This window comes from Neolamprologus multifasciatus, chromosome 7 (assembly GCF_963576455.1).
Source record: "Neolamprologus multifasciatus chromosome 7, fNeoMul1.2, whole genome shotgun sequence".
Taxonomy (NCBI): domain Eukaryota; kingdom Metazoa; phylum Chordata; class Actinopteri; order Cichliformes; family Cichlidae; genus Neolamprologus; species Neolamprologus multifasciatus.
The window spans coordinates 54,489,761-54,505,511 of NC_140445.1; the positions used below are offsets into that span (position 1 = coordinate 54,489,761).

The window sequence follows — 15,751 nt, forward strand, 5'->3', positions numbered from 1 at the left end:
ATCCTGTCTTTGAGTTTTACATTCCATTTGACATAAAGACGTGATCAACATACACAGGAGAAATACTTTCAATACTTTTAGTAGTTCAGTCGATGCAATCATAAGACAATTAAAAATAACAGTAAGTTCAGATTCAGCTTTATCATTGGCCGCTTTACAGCACAGTTATTCTGACTTTTTGATAGTCAACAAACACTTTATGGCTATCAGCACATTATGAAGTTAAAGGAAATGAAATGGCACATATGACAAAGGCCAGAAAACGTCTTTCATGTCAGTAGGACAGAGATAAAGGGCTTAATACGGTGGAAATGGAGGAAGGGGGATAAAAAAGATAATCGGAGTAAGAAAGCAAAGGAAGTTGTTTTTACAAAATCTGAATGAAGGCAGGAGAAATGAGAAGCTCAAGTGGGAACAGGTGGGTCATATCACGACTTACAGACATATACGTGGGCACACTGGTTTAAATACACAATTTAAACCAGTGTGTGTGTGTGTATATATATATATATATATATATATATATATATTTATATATATATATATATATATATATATATATATATATATATATATATATATATATATATAATCCTACATATATATAGGATTCGAGGTTTCCACACTTCATACCAGTTGGTGGCAGTAATGCACCGTTTCGGGGGGTGTAAAATACCGCCAACAAAATAACAAGAAGAAGCTCTACATTTGCTACAGCTGCTGTGTCGACCTTGGTTCGTTCAGAATGGCAGGGAAGGCGTGGAGGTCAGCGGTATGTACGTTGAAACTTATGGAAATGTGTCATAGTTGCACTAGATCAATTTTGTTTGAGTTAATCAGCGAACACTTATTGTCTGTCCCGCTGACAGCATACCAGAGGCAGAACATCCACTGCTAACTACTTAGCTGACCGCTAACGCACAGGCTATATGCCCGTAGTTGCTATAGCAACCCGACACGTTTAGCTAGCAGCTATTTAGCCAAGTGTATGTTTAGTCTCGTGTAATGCAATGTAGAAGCAATTTATGGCTTCCTTGCTCTAGTTGAACATGTTTTTATTAAGGTTGCGTTATGGAAACACATGTCTATCATCTACAGATTCTTAATCTACTAACAAAGTTGGGTTTATCGATCAATGGCAAGGATAAACTCAAACCACAGGAAGTAAGTTAAGTGTACCAAACTTTAAATACTGTATATCCTTGCTGCACTGGAAAAAGAGCTCGCAGGCAGTTCCTCTCGCTTCTGACGTGACCACATCTGGAATAGAGACTCTGTTTTGTAATCTTTTCCAAGTCAGGGTTGCCTTCGGCTGTTTGTCTGTCTGCCTGTCTTCCTGTCTCTCTGCTTGCTCACATAGGAGCTTCATGCAGTTGCATTGTTTTACATATTTAGATTACACTGACAATGTAATTGTTTGCAAAACCAATACAAACTTGCCAAACAGCTATACCAGTCAAATATGTTGTACTGTTAAACACAGCAATGCACAAATTTGGTCATCATCATTACTCAAGACATCTGTTCAGTTCACCTCACACTATACACAGACATGTTTTCAGTGCTTTTTCTTATTTCCATAAATAAACAGCGGAATAGTGTTGGGAGGAAAAAAATCGATTTGTTTTTTTCTCAGTTGTCACGGGTAGTTGGGGCTTTGAAGAATGAGACTCCACAATCCAGGACTTTCATCCGTGGGGTATTTATTTTTCCTTGTAAAACTACAGACTTTTTTGTGTGAAGGTTTTTTCTGTAACTTCGAGGTTATATTAAATTTGAACTACCTCATCAGTGTGCAATAAAACTTGTGTTTGTCCTGCCTCACAGATTCAGACTGTCACTTTAATCCCCGGTGATGGGATTGGTCCAGAGATCTCCAATGCTGTCATGAAAATATTTGAAGCAGCTAAAGTTAGTACTGAAAAACAGTTTTAAAAAAAATCATTAACATGCATATTTATTTTTCAGATTTTATCAGAGAATAATATAATGCTTGAGCACTGATACCACATAAATCATATAACAATAGAAATATGATTAATATAATTGTAGATAACAAAGTTCCTGGGAAAAAAGAATGAATTGAATGTCCTTTTGATATAGGCACCTATTCGATGGGAAGAGAGAAATGTTACAGCCATTCGGGGACCTGGTGGAAAGTGGATGATACCTCCAGATGCTAAAGAATCAATGGACAAGAACAAAATTGGCCTGAAAGGTAACCTGATTGATTTATCTATATGTTTTTTTTTGTTTTGTTTTTTTTAAGGCAAAGTTAAACAGTAGGACAGTTCTAGGTAATGGTGTGTATATTGGGAATATGTACTAATTTCTTTATTCCAGGAACTTCACCCTCATGTGTTCCCACATCAGCAGCTTGGAAATTAAATTTTATTAGGGGCATTAATTACATTTGGCATGCTTAAGAGAGAAAAACGTCCAAACCAATCACCAGGTTTTTAGATATATTCTTTTGGTTTGATATGAAATATTTTTGAATTCTTTAACAATCTAAAGGCCCTTTGAAGACACCAATAGCTGCTGGCCATCCCTCCATGAACCTGTTGTTGAGGAAAACCTTCGACCTCTATGCTAATGTGCGGCCCTGCGTGTCCATTGAAGGCTACCAGACCCCCTACACTGATGTGAACCTGGTCACAATCAGGGAGAACACCGAGGGAGAATACAGTGGAATTGAACATGTTGTAAGACCTTTATTAACATTACCTTTTGACAAGCTTTCTTGTAATTTCTTTAAACAGTTTTCAGGAATAGTTCTCTAGGCTTCTGGAAGAACATTCAAACCTTTTCTTTGGATGTTGGTTGAGATGATCCTACACTGCTTCAGAAATGTTGCGGTCCAGGCTCTGAAGAGGCCAGTCTATGACCAATAGTGTTCCACTGTTTGTTTTTTCCTACCCAATATACATTTACTGCATTGGCGGTGTGTTAGAGTAGATTTTTTCCCATATCGTATCATTTGCAATTATACCGGTATAAAACTTTTACATCAAATAAAAATGTTATATCATGATACCATTGCTAAAGCAGTGACACTTGTATAACATCCCTGGTGTGGGCATCACTTGGGCACATTAGAGAAAGAGTCAGTCTCGGCCCCTGATTATAATTTACTAAAGAAAAAAAACAGCTTCTTAAAAAAAAAACCATCTCTGAAAATTGTTTCCACTAATGTTGGAAGCAACAAACACATTTCACCACTTGAGTATAACTTGAATACAAATGAGGAAAAGGTAACTTTTGCAAGCCAAAAGTAAACAAATGTCTCAACTGAACATTGCTTGGTAGTTACACTCCATATGATAGAAAGAGAAATGACTGAAATTACCTCTTAATAGGCCACAGTTATGATGCCAGTCCAAACATGGGAAAAAAAGGCCTTAAGCAAGTGGTTAAAAAACCCGAGCCCAGCTACATCACCCCATATAGAAAATATTGTTCAGTTTTATTATTTGACAGTATTGTGCAGCTACTCATGAGTTACAAGGTTTAGTTACTGGTACATTAGTTGTTGTTAAACTAAAGTGTTAAGCAGTTATTTATACTTTACATTTCCTGGGAAAACACTCCATGGGTTACTTTTGTGTTCATATTTAACTTGTCTCAGGGTCACAGGTGGGCTGGAGGCTATCCCGGCTGTCATAGGCCAAGAGGTGATATGTACTCTGGATGGGTCCCAAGTGTGTCACAGGGCAAACACAAAGAGACAGACAACCATTCGCAATCAAATTCATACCCAAGGGCAATTTAGAATCACCACTTACCCTAACTTCGCTAATTTCATGTGTGGGCTCTTTCTGGGTACTCCTGCTTCTTAACAAAGTTTAAAGACAACAAAACACTCCTCTGAAAATGGTTGGGGACAAAGACTGAACATTGGCTGCTCTTTCACACATTTTCAGTCCAAAGATACACTTTGAAAGACCTTCAGAAAACTTAGAGAACTTCTGGTCAAGACCACTTTAAAAATCTGAAGTAAAATATAAATTACCTAGCAGGGACCACATCTTCATTTAGGTTTGACTGTCTATTGAAACAGGAGGCAGGATAGGGCACGAAAACAATAACAAACAGCTTGCAGTGCAGGCGGTTTATATATGAGGTGTGGTCCCACTCAAATTTGGATAAATTATCTCCAAGTAATGAAGGGTGGCTCAAGACATTTGCACAGCACTGTAGTCGTGTTCACTGTTCATTCTTTTTATTTCAGATTGTTGATGGCGTTGTACAGAGTATTAAGCTCATCACCGAACAAGCCAGCAAACGCATTGCAGAGTACGCTTTTGAATATGCAAGAAACAATCAGAGAGCCAGTGTTACAGCTGTTCATAAGGCAAATATCATGTAAGTATATTTTAGCACAAGTTAAGTCATTTGTCATTGTGAAGCTGCTTGAAACTACATTTTTGCTTCTCTTTTATTCATTTAGGCGCATGTCAGATGGACTTTTCCTACGAAAATGTAGAGAGGCCGCTGAAAAGTACAAAGATGTGAAATTCACTGAGATGTACTTGGATACCGTGTGCCTTAATGTATGTCCCAATCGCTTTTGTGGTAAATTAGTCCGAATATGTTTTAGATGGCTATAAAAGAATGCTTTGCTGTATTTTTGTTTTAAATTCCTTATTCATCCAAACTTACAGATGGTGCAGGATCCCACACAGTTTGATGTACTAGTGATGCCAAATTTGTATGGAGATATCTTAAGGTACACAACTGTCACCAGTAAATCTCTTATGTTAAAATACTCATAAGAACAAGACAAATTATGAGTCTTTTATTTTGCACTTTATCAATCAAAGACGACATTTTTTTAACTGTGGCTCACTAGGAAAAAGGGAGGTAACAGAATGAACAGGAGAGTGCTGAGGAGGTGGATCCTGACTGTTCTAAATGAAGAAAAAAGTGTAATTAAATCCTATGTTTTCATACCAAAAATACAGTAGTGGTAGCACCTCTAACCTAGTGTCTCTAACAAAAAACTTGCAACCTAACTGTGTTAAACTAACTCCTAACTGGTCCTTACAGAGGCAGTATGGTAAATGTAGGAAACCCTATTCTTGTAGCCAACACCAAACAAAACAGTGAGGAGTTACTCTAAGTCACAGCCTGCTTGAATGAAAATTGGATATCCCTTTAAACAGCTGTGATGATTCGTGATGCAGCTTGGTGGTGCATAAGATCAGACACTTGTCCAGCCTGTGTCAAAAGTGGTTAGGTGGAGCAAGAGCAATCCATGGAGGTACTCATTATGAACAAGAATACCCCTGCACACACTAGTTAGCATACAAAACAGAGAGCTGAAACACACATGGGCGACAGCAAAATTGTCTGGAGTTGTAAAAAAGCAACAAAAATATTGACACAATATTAAAAATGTGATTGCTCATTCATGTTATGAATTTATGTTAAATTTATGTTATCCAGTATATGTTTTATGAAATCTAAAGGTAACCCTATGTGTTTACCATTACAGTGATCTTTGTGCCGGATTAATTGGAGGTCTTGGAGTGACTCCTAGTGGAAACATTGGTGCAAATGGTGTGGCCATATTTGAGTCGGTATGAGGTCATTTTTGTAAGGTTGCACAGAAAATCCACAGTCTATTTGTGTTTGTTGTTCTTTAAAAATATCAACTTCTTCTGTAAAATCAGGTTCATGGAACTGCTCCAGATATAGCAGGAAAAGACATGGCTAACCCCACTGCCCTGCTGTTCAGTGCAGTCATGATGCTGCGGCACATGGGTCTTCATGGGCATGCCAAGAAGATTGAAACTGCCTGTTTTGACACAATTCGAGACAGAAAGGTAATTACTTCTTTTCTGGGGAATTGCAGTTTGGGTTATATGGTGTACACCTGTTTTCTAATTTATAATGCTTATGTTATTCATCTTCAAGGTTCTGACCAAAGACCTGGGAGGGAACTCAAAGTGCTCAGAATTCACAGAAGCAATATGTCAGAGAATGAAGGATATGGACTAAAAGGACATTAATGAGATATGTTCATTAATTGTTAGGGTTTTGCCCACTTGACCATATCATGCTGTATCCGCACATTTCAACCAAAAAAGAAAAAACTACTCAGGAGTTTGAGATCCTGAATGTTTAATTTTTCTCTCTGCACAATCCAAACAACTGTGTTAACAGTGGTTTGTGTATATGGAATACGCATACGTGATTTTCCTGTGTATCAGTGGTGAATATTATCTATTTATTGGTGAAATGTGTTTAATGTATTTGACAATGGTATTTGAAGACACAGCCACAAATTCCACTTGACAAACAAATCATATGCTAAGAAGTCAAACTCTGCTTCACATTTAGTTGCTTAGATAATCCATCTGTAAACACATTAGAGATTTTTTTTACTAAATGTTTTTTGAAAACTTACTGTTTGCTTATGTAATTATTGTAAAATTGGTATTACACTGACATCAGAAATGCCATAATTTTTATTCAGTGTTATTCAAATGACTCTGATAGCTGTTATAACTGATTTCTGGGTAGAAGCATGTCTTTCTCATCAATGTTATAAAGCACTTCCACCAATTTTCCTGTCAGGCAAGATGATTGGTATCATTTTAAAGAAGTCAAAATCAGTGTTGGCAAGGTAAAAGTTGCATTAAAATGGTGTAACTTTAAACTTATTAAATAAAATATCCTTTAAACACTATGTGTGGTTCTCTTTTTTTCATTCTGCAGAATAGATACAATAGTTTTGAGCCACCCCTCATTTCTTTATAGTATGCAGTGAAAATGGATAATAGGTTCAATTATTTATTGAAATGTGGAAACTTACAAGGAAATACAGGATATAAGGCAAAAACAGTTTGTACAGTTCAAATTGGTATGGCCACAACGTTCTTGTAATTTGTACATGTTGTAATTTATTTAAATAGTCTTCAGGAATATTTCTCCAGGCTTCTTGAAGGATATCTCAAATCTCTTCAGATTTGATCTCTTTGTTTCATTCTGTGTCAAGATGATCCCACACTGCTTCAAGAACGATTAGGACCGGACCCTTGGGAGGCCAAACCCAATAGAAAAGTGTTTTTTGTAGGAATGCTTTTACTACTTTGGATCATTGTCATGCTGAAAAATGAAGCCATTGTCAAATACTTTCCAGATGCTCTTGGATTGTGAATCAGACTCCAATAGTACACTTCTGCATTCATATTTCCATCCATTTTGGAAAGATCCTCCAACACCAATGGCTGAAATGCAGCCCCAAAACATGACAGAGCCTCTATCGTGTTTCTCAGATGGCTGCAGACACTCACCGTTGCACCTCTCTCCTGACCTTCATTGTACCTTGTGATGATTTGAACCACAAGTGTCAAATTTGGATTCATCATACCATAACACCTGTAACCACAAATTGTCAGCGCAGTTCTTGTATAATCTGACCACTCAAGAACACTTCAAAAAATGACAAGAAGGTCTGACTCATTGGAACCAAAATAAAAAGAAATGAGGGTTGGCTCAAGACTTTTGTGCTGTACTGTAGTTACATTTTATGCTAGTTCACAGGGTATGAGATGAAGGAAAATGACACATGATTTCATACTAAGAGTTACACAGTAGAAAGTGACTTTATCCTTGATAAAGGCTCTCTATAACTTTGTGGTACATCTCTAAGACAACTGGACGGCGAAGCTTCATTGTAGGACCTGGAACAAGAAAATACTAAATCATTTATAGATTCTCTACAATGTGCAACTGATTCGATACAACTTGCACCTGTATTGTGTTACATGGTCTTGATATTATGGTATACCAGCATAAACCTTTATTGTATAGTATTAATCTTTTTTTAACAGTGTTCTGCTGAATTTACCCAGTTCTCCTCCAGAAACAGAGAAGTCCTTTCTCAGAATGGTCCATTTTTGTATGCGTTGGGCGTAGGAGGTGGCTGCAGAGTTGACTCTGTCAATCCCCTTTTGAATTGCCTGGTACACTTTTTTGTCTTTTCCACCAGTTATGTCAGACATTTTGCTTGCTTGGCTGCCCAGCTGTCTGCAAAACTCCACAGCTTCCATACTGAGTTCCTCTGTTGGCTCCATGGTTTCGGTATTGCTACAACACTGAAAAACGGGATAAATCCCAACATCATATACATAGAAATTGTGACTATAGGGTTAAATTGATCATTGTCACACCTGTAAGTGAGAAAAGCATTTAACAGTTCTCTTGTCACTATTCATGCTATGTTGCTGGAGAAATCAGAACAATTACAGCAGATTACCTTTAAGGTTAAAAGCATGGACAAAAACTTCTTTTTGTCTCCAATCAGCATGGCATTGCTGATGATGGGTAGCTCCTTCTTTACTGCTTCTTCTATGGGAACAGGTGGAACATTCTCTCCTCCAGCTGTGATGATCAACTCTAAATGCAAGGCGTGGACAACCTGACATTTCAGCTGTTTGTGACTCACTTCACAGAGAAAGAAGTCTTATTTCTGCCCAGGACACCATGCTCTTTCCACAGTGTGAGTCAGCGACCTAAAATGTCCAGTTACACTCTCACAATAGTTTGGTTTGATGAGATTATGCTACCTTTTATCCTTCCTGTGATGTACAAGAAACCCTCTTCATCAACCTTCCCCAAGTCCCCAGAATGCAGCCATCCATCTTCATCCAAAGCTTCTCTTGTTTTGTCTTCCATGTTGAGGAAACCCATGAAAACGTTGCGTCCCCAAAAGCAAATTTCTCCTGTCCCTTCACAGTCTACACTGGCCAATTTGTATCGACAGCCAGGCACCACTTTTCCACAGCTATAGGTAAAAAAATGAGTTTTCTGTGTCTTAGACTTTATTACAATTCAAAACATGAGGACCACAAACACAAGTAATTTTTTACAATTCTTGATTTTGAAAAAAACTTTTTTTTTTACCTTGGCAGTTTATACGCTTTTGGACCTGACATGAAGTGAGGTCCTGTGCTCTCGCTCATGCCATAGGCTTCATACAAGCGGATGTTCAGACCCAGGAAAAACTGCACGGTTTCACTACTGATCGGTGCTGCTCCTGAAAAGAACTTCTGACAGCAAGACAGGCCCAGCTCATTCCGAAGCTTCTGCAGCACGAGGCTGTCAGCCACGTAAAAAAGGAATGGTTTTTCATCATCCCTAATAAAATTGCAAATGAAACTTTTGAATTAAATCATCTCTTCTGGGAAAATTAATCTATTTACACGTATATGCACATTTTATAAATAATTATTGAGAATCAAAACTCTACTCACTCATGCGTACACTTTTGATTTGTTTCCTGGCTGACTGACATTGCCCATGTAACCAGTTTCTTTTTCAAATATCCACACTGACTAATCTCCTGTTTTATCTTCTCCATCATTTTCTCCCATACCCGTGGGACACCCATGTGGGATGTTGGGCGAGCCTCCCGAAGTGTAGTTATCAAGCTTCCCTACAGAGCAAATGTGCAAAATGTGAAAAAGAATGAAGGGGGAACACCATTGTGGGTGTGGGAATTCAGTCTGCACAATACTGCATTTTTACAATATCTTATTCAAATTATTACCTCCACAATTACTAAAATTTTCATTTTTATCTGAGCCATGAAAGTGCACCTATTTTCATGTTAAACATCTTGTTGTACTGATTGTTGTCGAAATGCATATTCTTGTGACACATGTTAGAATCACATGATCAAATATTTTTAACTACTTACCTTTAAGGCATCTGGCTGTGCAAAGTATACCAGCTCACCCCAGTGGATGCCTGTCCAGAGATCATAGATCTGAGCAGCAATGTGGCTGAGAGGCAGGTAACTCACTAGTGACTCCTGTTTAGTGTCGGCTGGCTGCATTTCTCCAGCCCTGCTGGCATGAATGGCCGTCCATGTGATCTGTAAATTCATTCAGTGCAGAAAATTGTTTGTTTTACCTTATACAACAAAACATTTCTGAGGTATTTCTATGTTTTTGCATTTGATCTTCTTTGCTTTCAAGTAGCTTGTCATAGTTACAATAATAAGATTTGTTAATAGACACATTAGGCATACAAGCACACATTGATAGCCACATGAAAGCTTACATTGTCATGACTGAGCATGACTCCTTTCGGCTTGCCTGTGGTGCCAGATGTGTAGATCAGGACACAGCACTGGTTAGCTCTCTGACTGCTGATAATGTCATCCAATTGTTTTTCAGAAACATCCAGACCCAGCTCCATGAACTCCTCCCACTACCCAAAAGCAGAAATATACCATTTGGAACACAGGCTCAACAGTCATAGTGGTCTGTATCATTTTATGTGCTGTCCTGAGGACTTACAGAGTAGAGATTTGAGATCTTCTGCTGAACCTGTCCACCGTACTGCACTATGGCTTTTAAATTGGGTAGTCTGTCACATATCTGTAATAGCAAGGGAGAAGATGTTTTCGCTGTGGAATCAAACCCACTGCATGTGCATATCATTGTATAGTACCTGCAATATCTTCTCCAGTTGCGTCTGATTTTCTACCACAATAATGTTGGCTTTAGAGTCACTAGCCACGTAATGGCACGCGTCCGGTGAGTTTGTGGCATAAATTCCTGTCATTATTCCTCTGTTACAGATGTAGGAGAAACAAAGAAGTTATTGAATGTCTCACCGCAACAGGAGAAATACACCTATATGGTATTTATGTGCAGTGATTGGCTGAGTTCGATTAGTGCTTAATCCAGGTCCAGTTGTTGATGTGTAATGTGCGCTTCTCACCCTGCCATGATTGCACCGACTGCAGAGAAGAACCATTCTGCTGAATTGAATCCTAGTATTCCCACTCCATGGAATCGCTCTAAACCCAGCTGCACACATTAACAAAGTTTTGGACTTTTCTTTGTAAAAGTCTGATCATTGACAGTGTAGTCTAGCACGTACCTAAAATGTAATTAGTTCTTTTGTTTAATATACCTTTAGAAAGCTCTTGGCTGTTCTCCGGCACAACTGGTAATACTCTAGGAAAGTTATCTTTTCCCATTTGTTGTTCTTCTTGCTGGCAAGTGCATGCTTGTTTCCATATTTTTCAACTGAGGCTTTAAACAACTGGTGAACTGTGTTGGGTTCCTCTGCACATCCTTCTTCTATTCTCAGCTTGACTGAACCTCTAGCATCAGTGGTCCAAAGAGAATGGGCTGGAGCAAGAGGTGTGCTGGAAAATGCCTGACTTACATCTATTTGTCCTGCGATAAGAAAAAAAAAATCAAATCTGAAATGCAAATGCAATCACTGGGCACTAAAGGTCTTCTTATTCAGTGCTCATAACTCACCTATAAAGGTGGGCTCTTCACTATCTGTCTGCGTGTGTTCCGTAGTTTTCTGAGTTGGCAACATCACACTGAAACACACAGAGGAAACACGGGCTACAAGCACACTCGCACGCACTCCACCTCAAATTCTGGCAGGGGTTTCATTTTAGCTTTGTTGACCCAACACAATGTCGGGGCTTTGCCACAGGAAAAGCCCCTTGCTTTGTTTGTCAAAAAAAACAACAACAACTGTCTGCTCCCACTCGTCAATATTGTTGTCATGGTAGATGGGGAGGAGCCATTGCAAATCAATATAAAGACTGATCCAAACACTGATGACATTTCTCTCCCAATTGAGATGACAATGTATTCAAAGGACAAAAATAATCAAAATCAACTCAAATTAACACATCTGGATGATTCTGGAACAGCACATCCTTGATCACCATAATAAAAACACACATGAGTAAAAAAATTTTGCGGAATTGGGACTTGTGGACTCAGTGCCAAGGTTGGGTGCAAAACTATATTATAATATGAGGAACATTCATTCAATAACTCAGCAGAAGTGACTAAGTGGTTAAACCATCACCACATTTATGCACTGTGCATGCTGGTGAAAGTATTAGAAACTATCCCACAGTTAAACTGTTAGAAAAAAGGTGAAGGCAGGTGAAAGAAACCAAAAAAACAGTTCATCTTAAGTTGCTTACCTATCCTCAAGTTGATGATCGACCTTCTTTTCCATTCTGTACTTGTTCAAAAATGCTGCTTTCAAAACTTGGACGAACGTGATTTATGGGAATATACTGGATTAAGAAAACAAAAAAACAAACTTGCAGTTCAGCAAGCCTTCCCAAGTTGCTAAAGGTTGTGAAACAAACAGGAAAGACCATGTGGGTAGTGCATTGGAATCAGTTGCTCAAGAACATGTCCTGAATTCAAATCACCTTCGCTTTTCACATGTAAAACAGCCTTTCCCAATTCACACAATGACACGTTCAAAACTTAATCACACCACTCTGCATTTAATTTTAATCAAGCTTAATGCACATGAGTTACAGGGTGAAACAGGCTTTAGCACTCCTAAAAATGTAATAAAATGTGGAATTTAGGAGCACCTAATCTGCAATAAATCTGTCAATAATAAACAACAAGTATACACATTTGTAGCTTACATAACAAATATTGCAATTATTTGGGATGGAGCATTGTTTCTGTTTTGCCAGACGTGTGGGTGTGATTAAAGAATATTCTAGAGAAGGTTATATGACATTTACAAAGCAGGCTGTATCTTATTAGAGATCATACATGCTATATTTGTTCCTTTTTTTCTTGCCCTTGCCCCACTGGACTCATAGAGACATCTAAGGCAATGTAACCATTCGAAAAAGTAGGTCACGCTATATAAGAAGGAGATCTAGTAACCTCCACCCCTCCCTCGTCCCCCTACTCGGGTCCTTTCTAGACTCCTCTCTCTCCGCCAACGAAACATCCGGTCCCGCTTCTCGAAGCTCTCCAGAAAGTTCTGCACTGCAAAGCGGCTATAAGTACCTCCCACTTTCGCTCCGCACTCTCGCAGCAAAGGCGACTCAAAGCTTGGTATGGCAGCATCTGGAAAGTAAGGCATAAAGACTTCAATTTAGAATAATAATTATCATTGTCACAAAGAAATACCAGCAGTTTTATTTAAGGTTGACTATAGCTAATATGGGCGACATCCATGTGTCTTTTAATGCCGGTGTTGTATTGCTTTCCCGTAACGTGTGAGGCATACTGAAATTTAGCAGTCCGTTAACGCTGGGTTTAACGAGATAAAACAGGTTAGCCCCTGTTTTGCATCTAGCGTGAGGTTTGCTATTTGTTTAATATCAGCTGTCAGTGTGTTTCAACCTTGTGGGTAACGTGTTCGTGGTGTGTGTTATTTCCTCTTTAGGACAGTTACCATGGTTCACGAAACCGGCTACTACGATCTTCTGGGTGTCAAACCCAATGCTTCACAGGATGAAATCAAAAAAGCCTACCGAAAACTTGCCTTGAAATATCATCCTGACAAGAATCCAAACGAAGGAGAGAAGGTGAGTTTTAAACGTGTTTTATTGTAGCAGTTCAGCCGTTTACGTGCTACTGTTAAAGCCGCTTCTAATTTTAAACCGGCTACTTTAAAGACCAGTGGGAACTTTCTGGAATGATCTATGCGCAGCTGACTGTGTGTGGCTACAGGAAGACCTGCACGCTTGAACTGACTTGATGTTTTTTGCTACTGTGCGAAAGTAATGTTTAACATGTTATTGTGTTCTATTTTATTCATCATTTATGTGACTTTTTTAAGTAGCATTGTCACAACACAAGTTGTACGTTAAGGAAGCCTAATAAAGGATCGAAGCAAATAAACTAACACAAGTTATAATCGACTTACTATGACATGGATGACTGAAAATCTACACAAACTCAAGTTATAGCTTTAGTGGAGTCACTCATTCTGGCTTTTAAAAGTAATTCAATTATTTGTTTTATATCTGCAGTTCAAGCACATTTCTCAAGCATATGAGGTGCTGTCAGATCCAAAGAAGAGAGACTTGTATGACCAAGGAGGGGAACAAGCTATCAAAGAAGGAGGGATGGGTGGCGGAGGTTCTCCGATGGATATTTTCAATATGTTCTTTGGAGGTGGAGGACGAATGCAGAGGGAGAGAAAAGGTGAGGTGGCTCATTGAGTTTTCAAGCTAGATGCAGTTTGAAGTGATGTGTATTCCTGGCATTTATAACATGAATGTTGTGCTTTTTTTTATTTATTTGTCCTTTAGGGAAGAATGTGGTTCATCAGCTTAGTGTCTCACTAGAGGAGATGTACAATGGTTCAACAAGAAAGCTCGGACTCCAGAAGAATGTCATTTGTGAGAAATGTGAAGGTGAGTACCAACTTAATTGGAGAAACAAAAATACCAGTGTTTGGAGTAATACAGAATATTTAATTCATTTTTTCCTTCTCATCATAGGCTATGGTGGCAAGAAGGGTGCTTTGGAGAAGTGCACAAACTGCAAAGGAAGAGGAGTGCAAGTCAGGGTGCAGCAGGTGGGACCAGGCATGATTCAGCAGATCCAAAGCATGTGTCCAGACTGTCAGGGACAGGGTGAGAAATTTAACTCAAAGGATCGCTGCAAGAACTGCAATGGCCAGAAAGTAGAACGCAAGAAGAAAATCCTTGAAGTTCATATTGACAAAGGTAAAGCCCTCACCTATCTGAGACATTTGTATTAAAAAAATGCTTTTCTTGTTGTTTTCAAAAGCAAGTTTAGCTAATGATACATCTCTTGTGCAGGTATGAAAGACGGTCAGAAAATTACATTTCATGGAGAAGGTGACCAGGAGCCTGGCCTGGAACCTGGGGATGTCATCATTGTGTTAGATCAGAAGGATCACCCAGTTTTCCGGAGACGGGACGATAACCTAATAATGAGGATGGACATCAAACTTGTCGAGGCATTGTGTGGATTCCGGAATACCGTTCAGACTCTAGACAACAGAACGCTTGTTATCAGCTCACAACCAGGTAAGTGTTTGAATTCAGCTGGCCTTGAGTGCTGGCTTTTCTGGTGACCGATTGTGAACAATGGTAATATAGATTACAATTTTTTTTAAATATTTTTTTTTTCTTCCTTCAAATCAACAGGTGAAGTCATTAAGCACAATGACGTCAAATGTGTTATGAATGAGGGCATGCCACTTTACAAAGAACCTTATGAAAGGGGACAGCTTATTATTAAGTTTCAGGTAAGTTGAACATCATTTCAACAGTGTAACACAATTCTGGATTTAAACTGAAGCTACAGGGTGGGAAAATGTTTTCAGCTGACTTGAATTCATTTAATCCTGCAGGTGGAGTTCCCAGAGAAAAACTGGCTCCCAGAACATCTGATGTTCCAGCTGGAAAGACTTCTTCCGCCCAGAGAGGATGTGATGGTCACAGATGACATGGAGGAGGTAGAACTAAGCGAGGCCGATTTGCAGTCACAACAGAAACACTACAGTGGTGAAGCTTACGAGGAAGACGATGACAATCCCAGAGGTGGCGTCCAATGTCAGACACAGTGATTGTAGTCAAAGTCTATATGTAGAGCATGTGGGTTTTGTTTTGCAAAAGGAAAGGTTTAACCCATGCCTTCGGTCCCTTTCATTAAGTAATACACTGTAAATTTGTGACATCACATTTAAAACTGTTGCCAATCCTTTTTTTTTTTTTTAATTAAACTCGGGACACAAATATGCAAGTGGAGTAGGGTGCACCTAAAGTTGTCAGTGGTTTGTTTGTTTGTTTTGTGCGTGTTATGTTCTATGTAAGTGTGTATTTTGTTTGTTTTCTGAAATTTACAGCACAAATGTCTTCATATGAACCTAAATGATGACTTGTATGCTTTCTGTGAAGGTGAAATTCAAGTCAGATGCTTTTTTTGTACAATAAATACCCAGAATGCTTAAA

The 15,751-nt window shown here is 38.7% G+C and overlaps 3 protein-coding genes across 6 annotated transcripts; 2 read left to right on the top strand and 1 right to left on the bottom strand.

Moving 5' to 3' along the window:
- Nucleotides 1-650: 650 nt before the first annotated feature.
- idh3a (isocitrate dehydrogenase (NAD(+)) 3 catalytic subunit alpha) lies at nucleotides 651-6,645 on the top strand. 3 transcript variants are annotated; one of them, XR_014875241.1, is made up of 12 exons: nucleotides 673-772; nucleotides 1,099-1,164; nucleotides 1,637-1,699; nucleotides 1,828-1,911; nucleotides 2,104-2,218; nucleotides 2,518-2,705; nucleotides 4,232-4,365; nucleotides 4,451-4,553; nucleotides 4,665-4,729; nucleotides 4,853-4,928; nucleotides 5,050-5,263; nucleotides 5,498-5,582. XR_014875241.1 is itself a non-coding variant. In XM_085167786.1 (12 exons), the coding sequence occupies exons 1-12, from the start codon at nucleotides 746-748 to the stop codon at nucleotides 6,001-6,003; spliced, it is 1,167 nt and encodes a 388-aa protein (XP_085023912.1). In that variant the 5' UTR covers nucleotides 677-745; the 3' UTR covers nucleotides 6,004-6,645. The 3 variants fall into 3 exon arrangements, 2 of the variants coding, with proteins under 2 accessions (XP_085023911.1, XP_085023912.1); XM_085167786.1 differs by lacking the exons at nucleotides 4,853-4,928; nucleotides 5,050-5,263 and adding exons at nucleotides 5,676-5,828; nucleotides 5,920-6,645 and having other exon boundaries at nucleotides 677-772; XM_085167785.1 differs by lacking the exons at nucleotides 1,099-1,164; nucleotides 4,853-4,928; nucleotides 5,050-5,263 and adding exons at nucleotides 5,676-5,828; nucleotides 5,920-6,644 and having other exon boundaries at nucleotides 651-772.
- On the bottom strand, nucleotides 6,011-12,891 carry acsbg1 (acyl-CoA synthetase bubblegum family member 1). The gene is made up of 15 exons (XM_085167776.1): nucleotides 12,825-12,891; nucleotides 11,984-12,079; nucleotides 11,292-11,359; nucleotides 10,936-11,204; nucleotides 10,741-10,829; nucleotides 10,468-10,588; nucleotides 10,314-10,394; nucleotides 10,075-10,224; nucleotides 9,710-9,886; nucleotides 9,264-9,445; nucleotides 8,914-9,147; nucleotides 8,577-8,794; nucleotides 8,267-8,406; nucleotides 7,859-8,105; nucleotides 6,011-7,691 (listed from the first exon to the last, which is right to left on the bottom strand). Exons 2-15 carry the CDS (start codon nucleotides 12,016-12,018, stop codon nucleotides 7,615-7,617), a joined length of 2,088 nt encoding a protein of 695 aa, XP_085023902.1. The 5' UTR covers nucleotides 12,019-12,079; nucleotides 12,825-12,891; the 3' UTR covers nucleotides 6,011-7,614.
- Nucleotides 12,763-15,751, top strand: dnaja (DnaJ heat shock protein family (Hsp40) member A). 2 transcript variants are annotated; one of them, XM_085167779.1, is made up of 8 exons: nucleotides 12,763-12,891; nucleotides 13,207-13,348; nucleotides 13,796-13,970; nucleotides 14,078-14,182; nucleotides 14,270-14,497; nucleotides 14,594-14,824; nucleotides 14,945-15,045; nucleotides 15,151-15,751. In XM_085167779.1, exons 1-8 carry the CDS (start codon nucleotides 12,875-12,877, stop codon nucleotides 15,364-15,366), a joined length of 1,215 nt encoding a protein of 404 aa, XP_085023905.1. In that variant the 5' UTR covers nucleotides 12,763-12,874; the 3' UTR covers nucleotides 15,367-15,751. The 2 variants fall into 2 exon arrangements, with proteins under 2 accessions (XP_085023905.1, XP_085023906.1); XM_085167780.1 differs by lacking the exon at nucleotides 12,763-12,891 and adding an exon at nucleotides 12,960-13,093.

What these genes read in the sequence shown, in the direction of transcription:
- acsbg1 (XM_085167776.1), bottom strand. Translation starts at nt 12,018, where the DNA reads ATGGAAAAGAAGGTCGATCATCAACTTGAGGATAG. An exon ending in AGATCTCAAATCTCTACTCT is followed by an intron (nt 10,225 to 10,313) that starts GTAAGTCCTCAG and finishes GCTTTTGGGTAG; the next exon opens with TGGGAGGAGTTCATGGAGCT. An exon ending in TGTTTCTGGAGGAGAACTGG is followed by an intron (nt 7,692 to 7,858) that starts GTAAATTCAGCA and finishes TTCTTGTTCCAG; the next exon opens with GTCCTACAATGAAGCTTCGC.
- dnaja (XM_085167779.1), top strand. An exon ending in CATTTGTGAGAAATGTGAAG is followed by an intron (nt 14,183 to 14,269) that starts GTGAGTACCAAC and finishes TTCTCATCATAG; the next exon opens with GCTATGGTGGCAAGAAGGGT. An exon ending in TGTTATCAGCTCACAACCAG is followed by an intron (nt 14,825 to 14,944) that starts GTAAGTGTTTGA and finishes TCAAATCAACAG; the next exon opens with GTGAAGTCATTAAGCACAAT.
- idh3a (XM_085167786.1), top strand. Translation starts at nt 746, where the DNA reads ATGGCAGGGAAGGCGTGGAGGTCAGCG. An exon ending in GGAAGGCGTGGAGGTCAGCG is followed by an intron (nt 773 to 1,098) that starts GTATGTACGTTG and finishes TATCATCTACAG; the next exon opens with ATTCTTAATCTACTAACAAA. An exon ending in ACACAATTCGAGACAGAAAG is followed by an intron (nt 5,829 to 5,919) that starts GTAATTACTTCT and finishes TTCATCTTCAAG; the next exon opens with GTTCTGACCAAAGACCTGGG.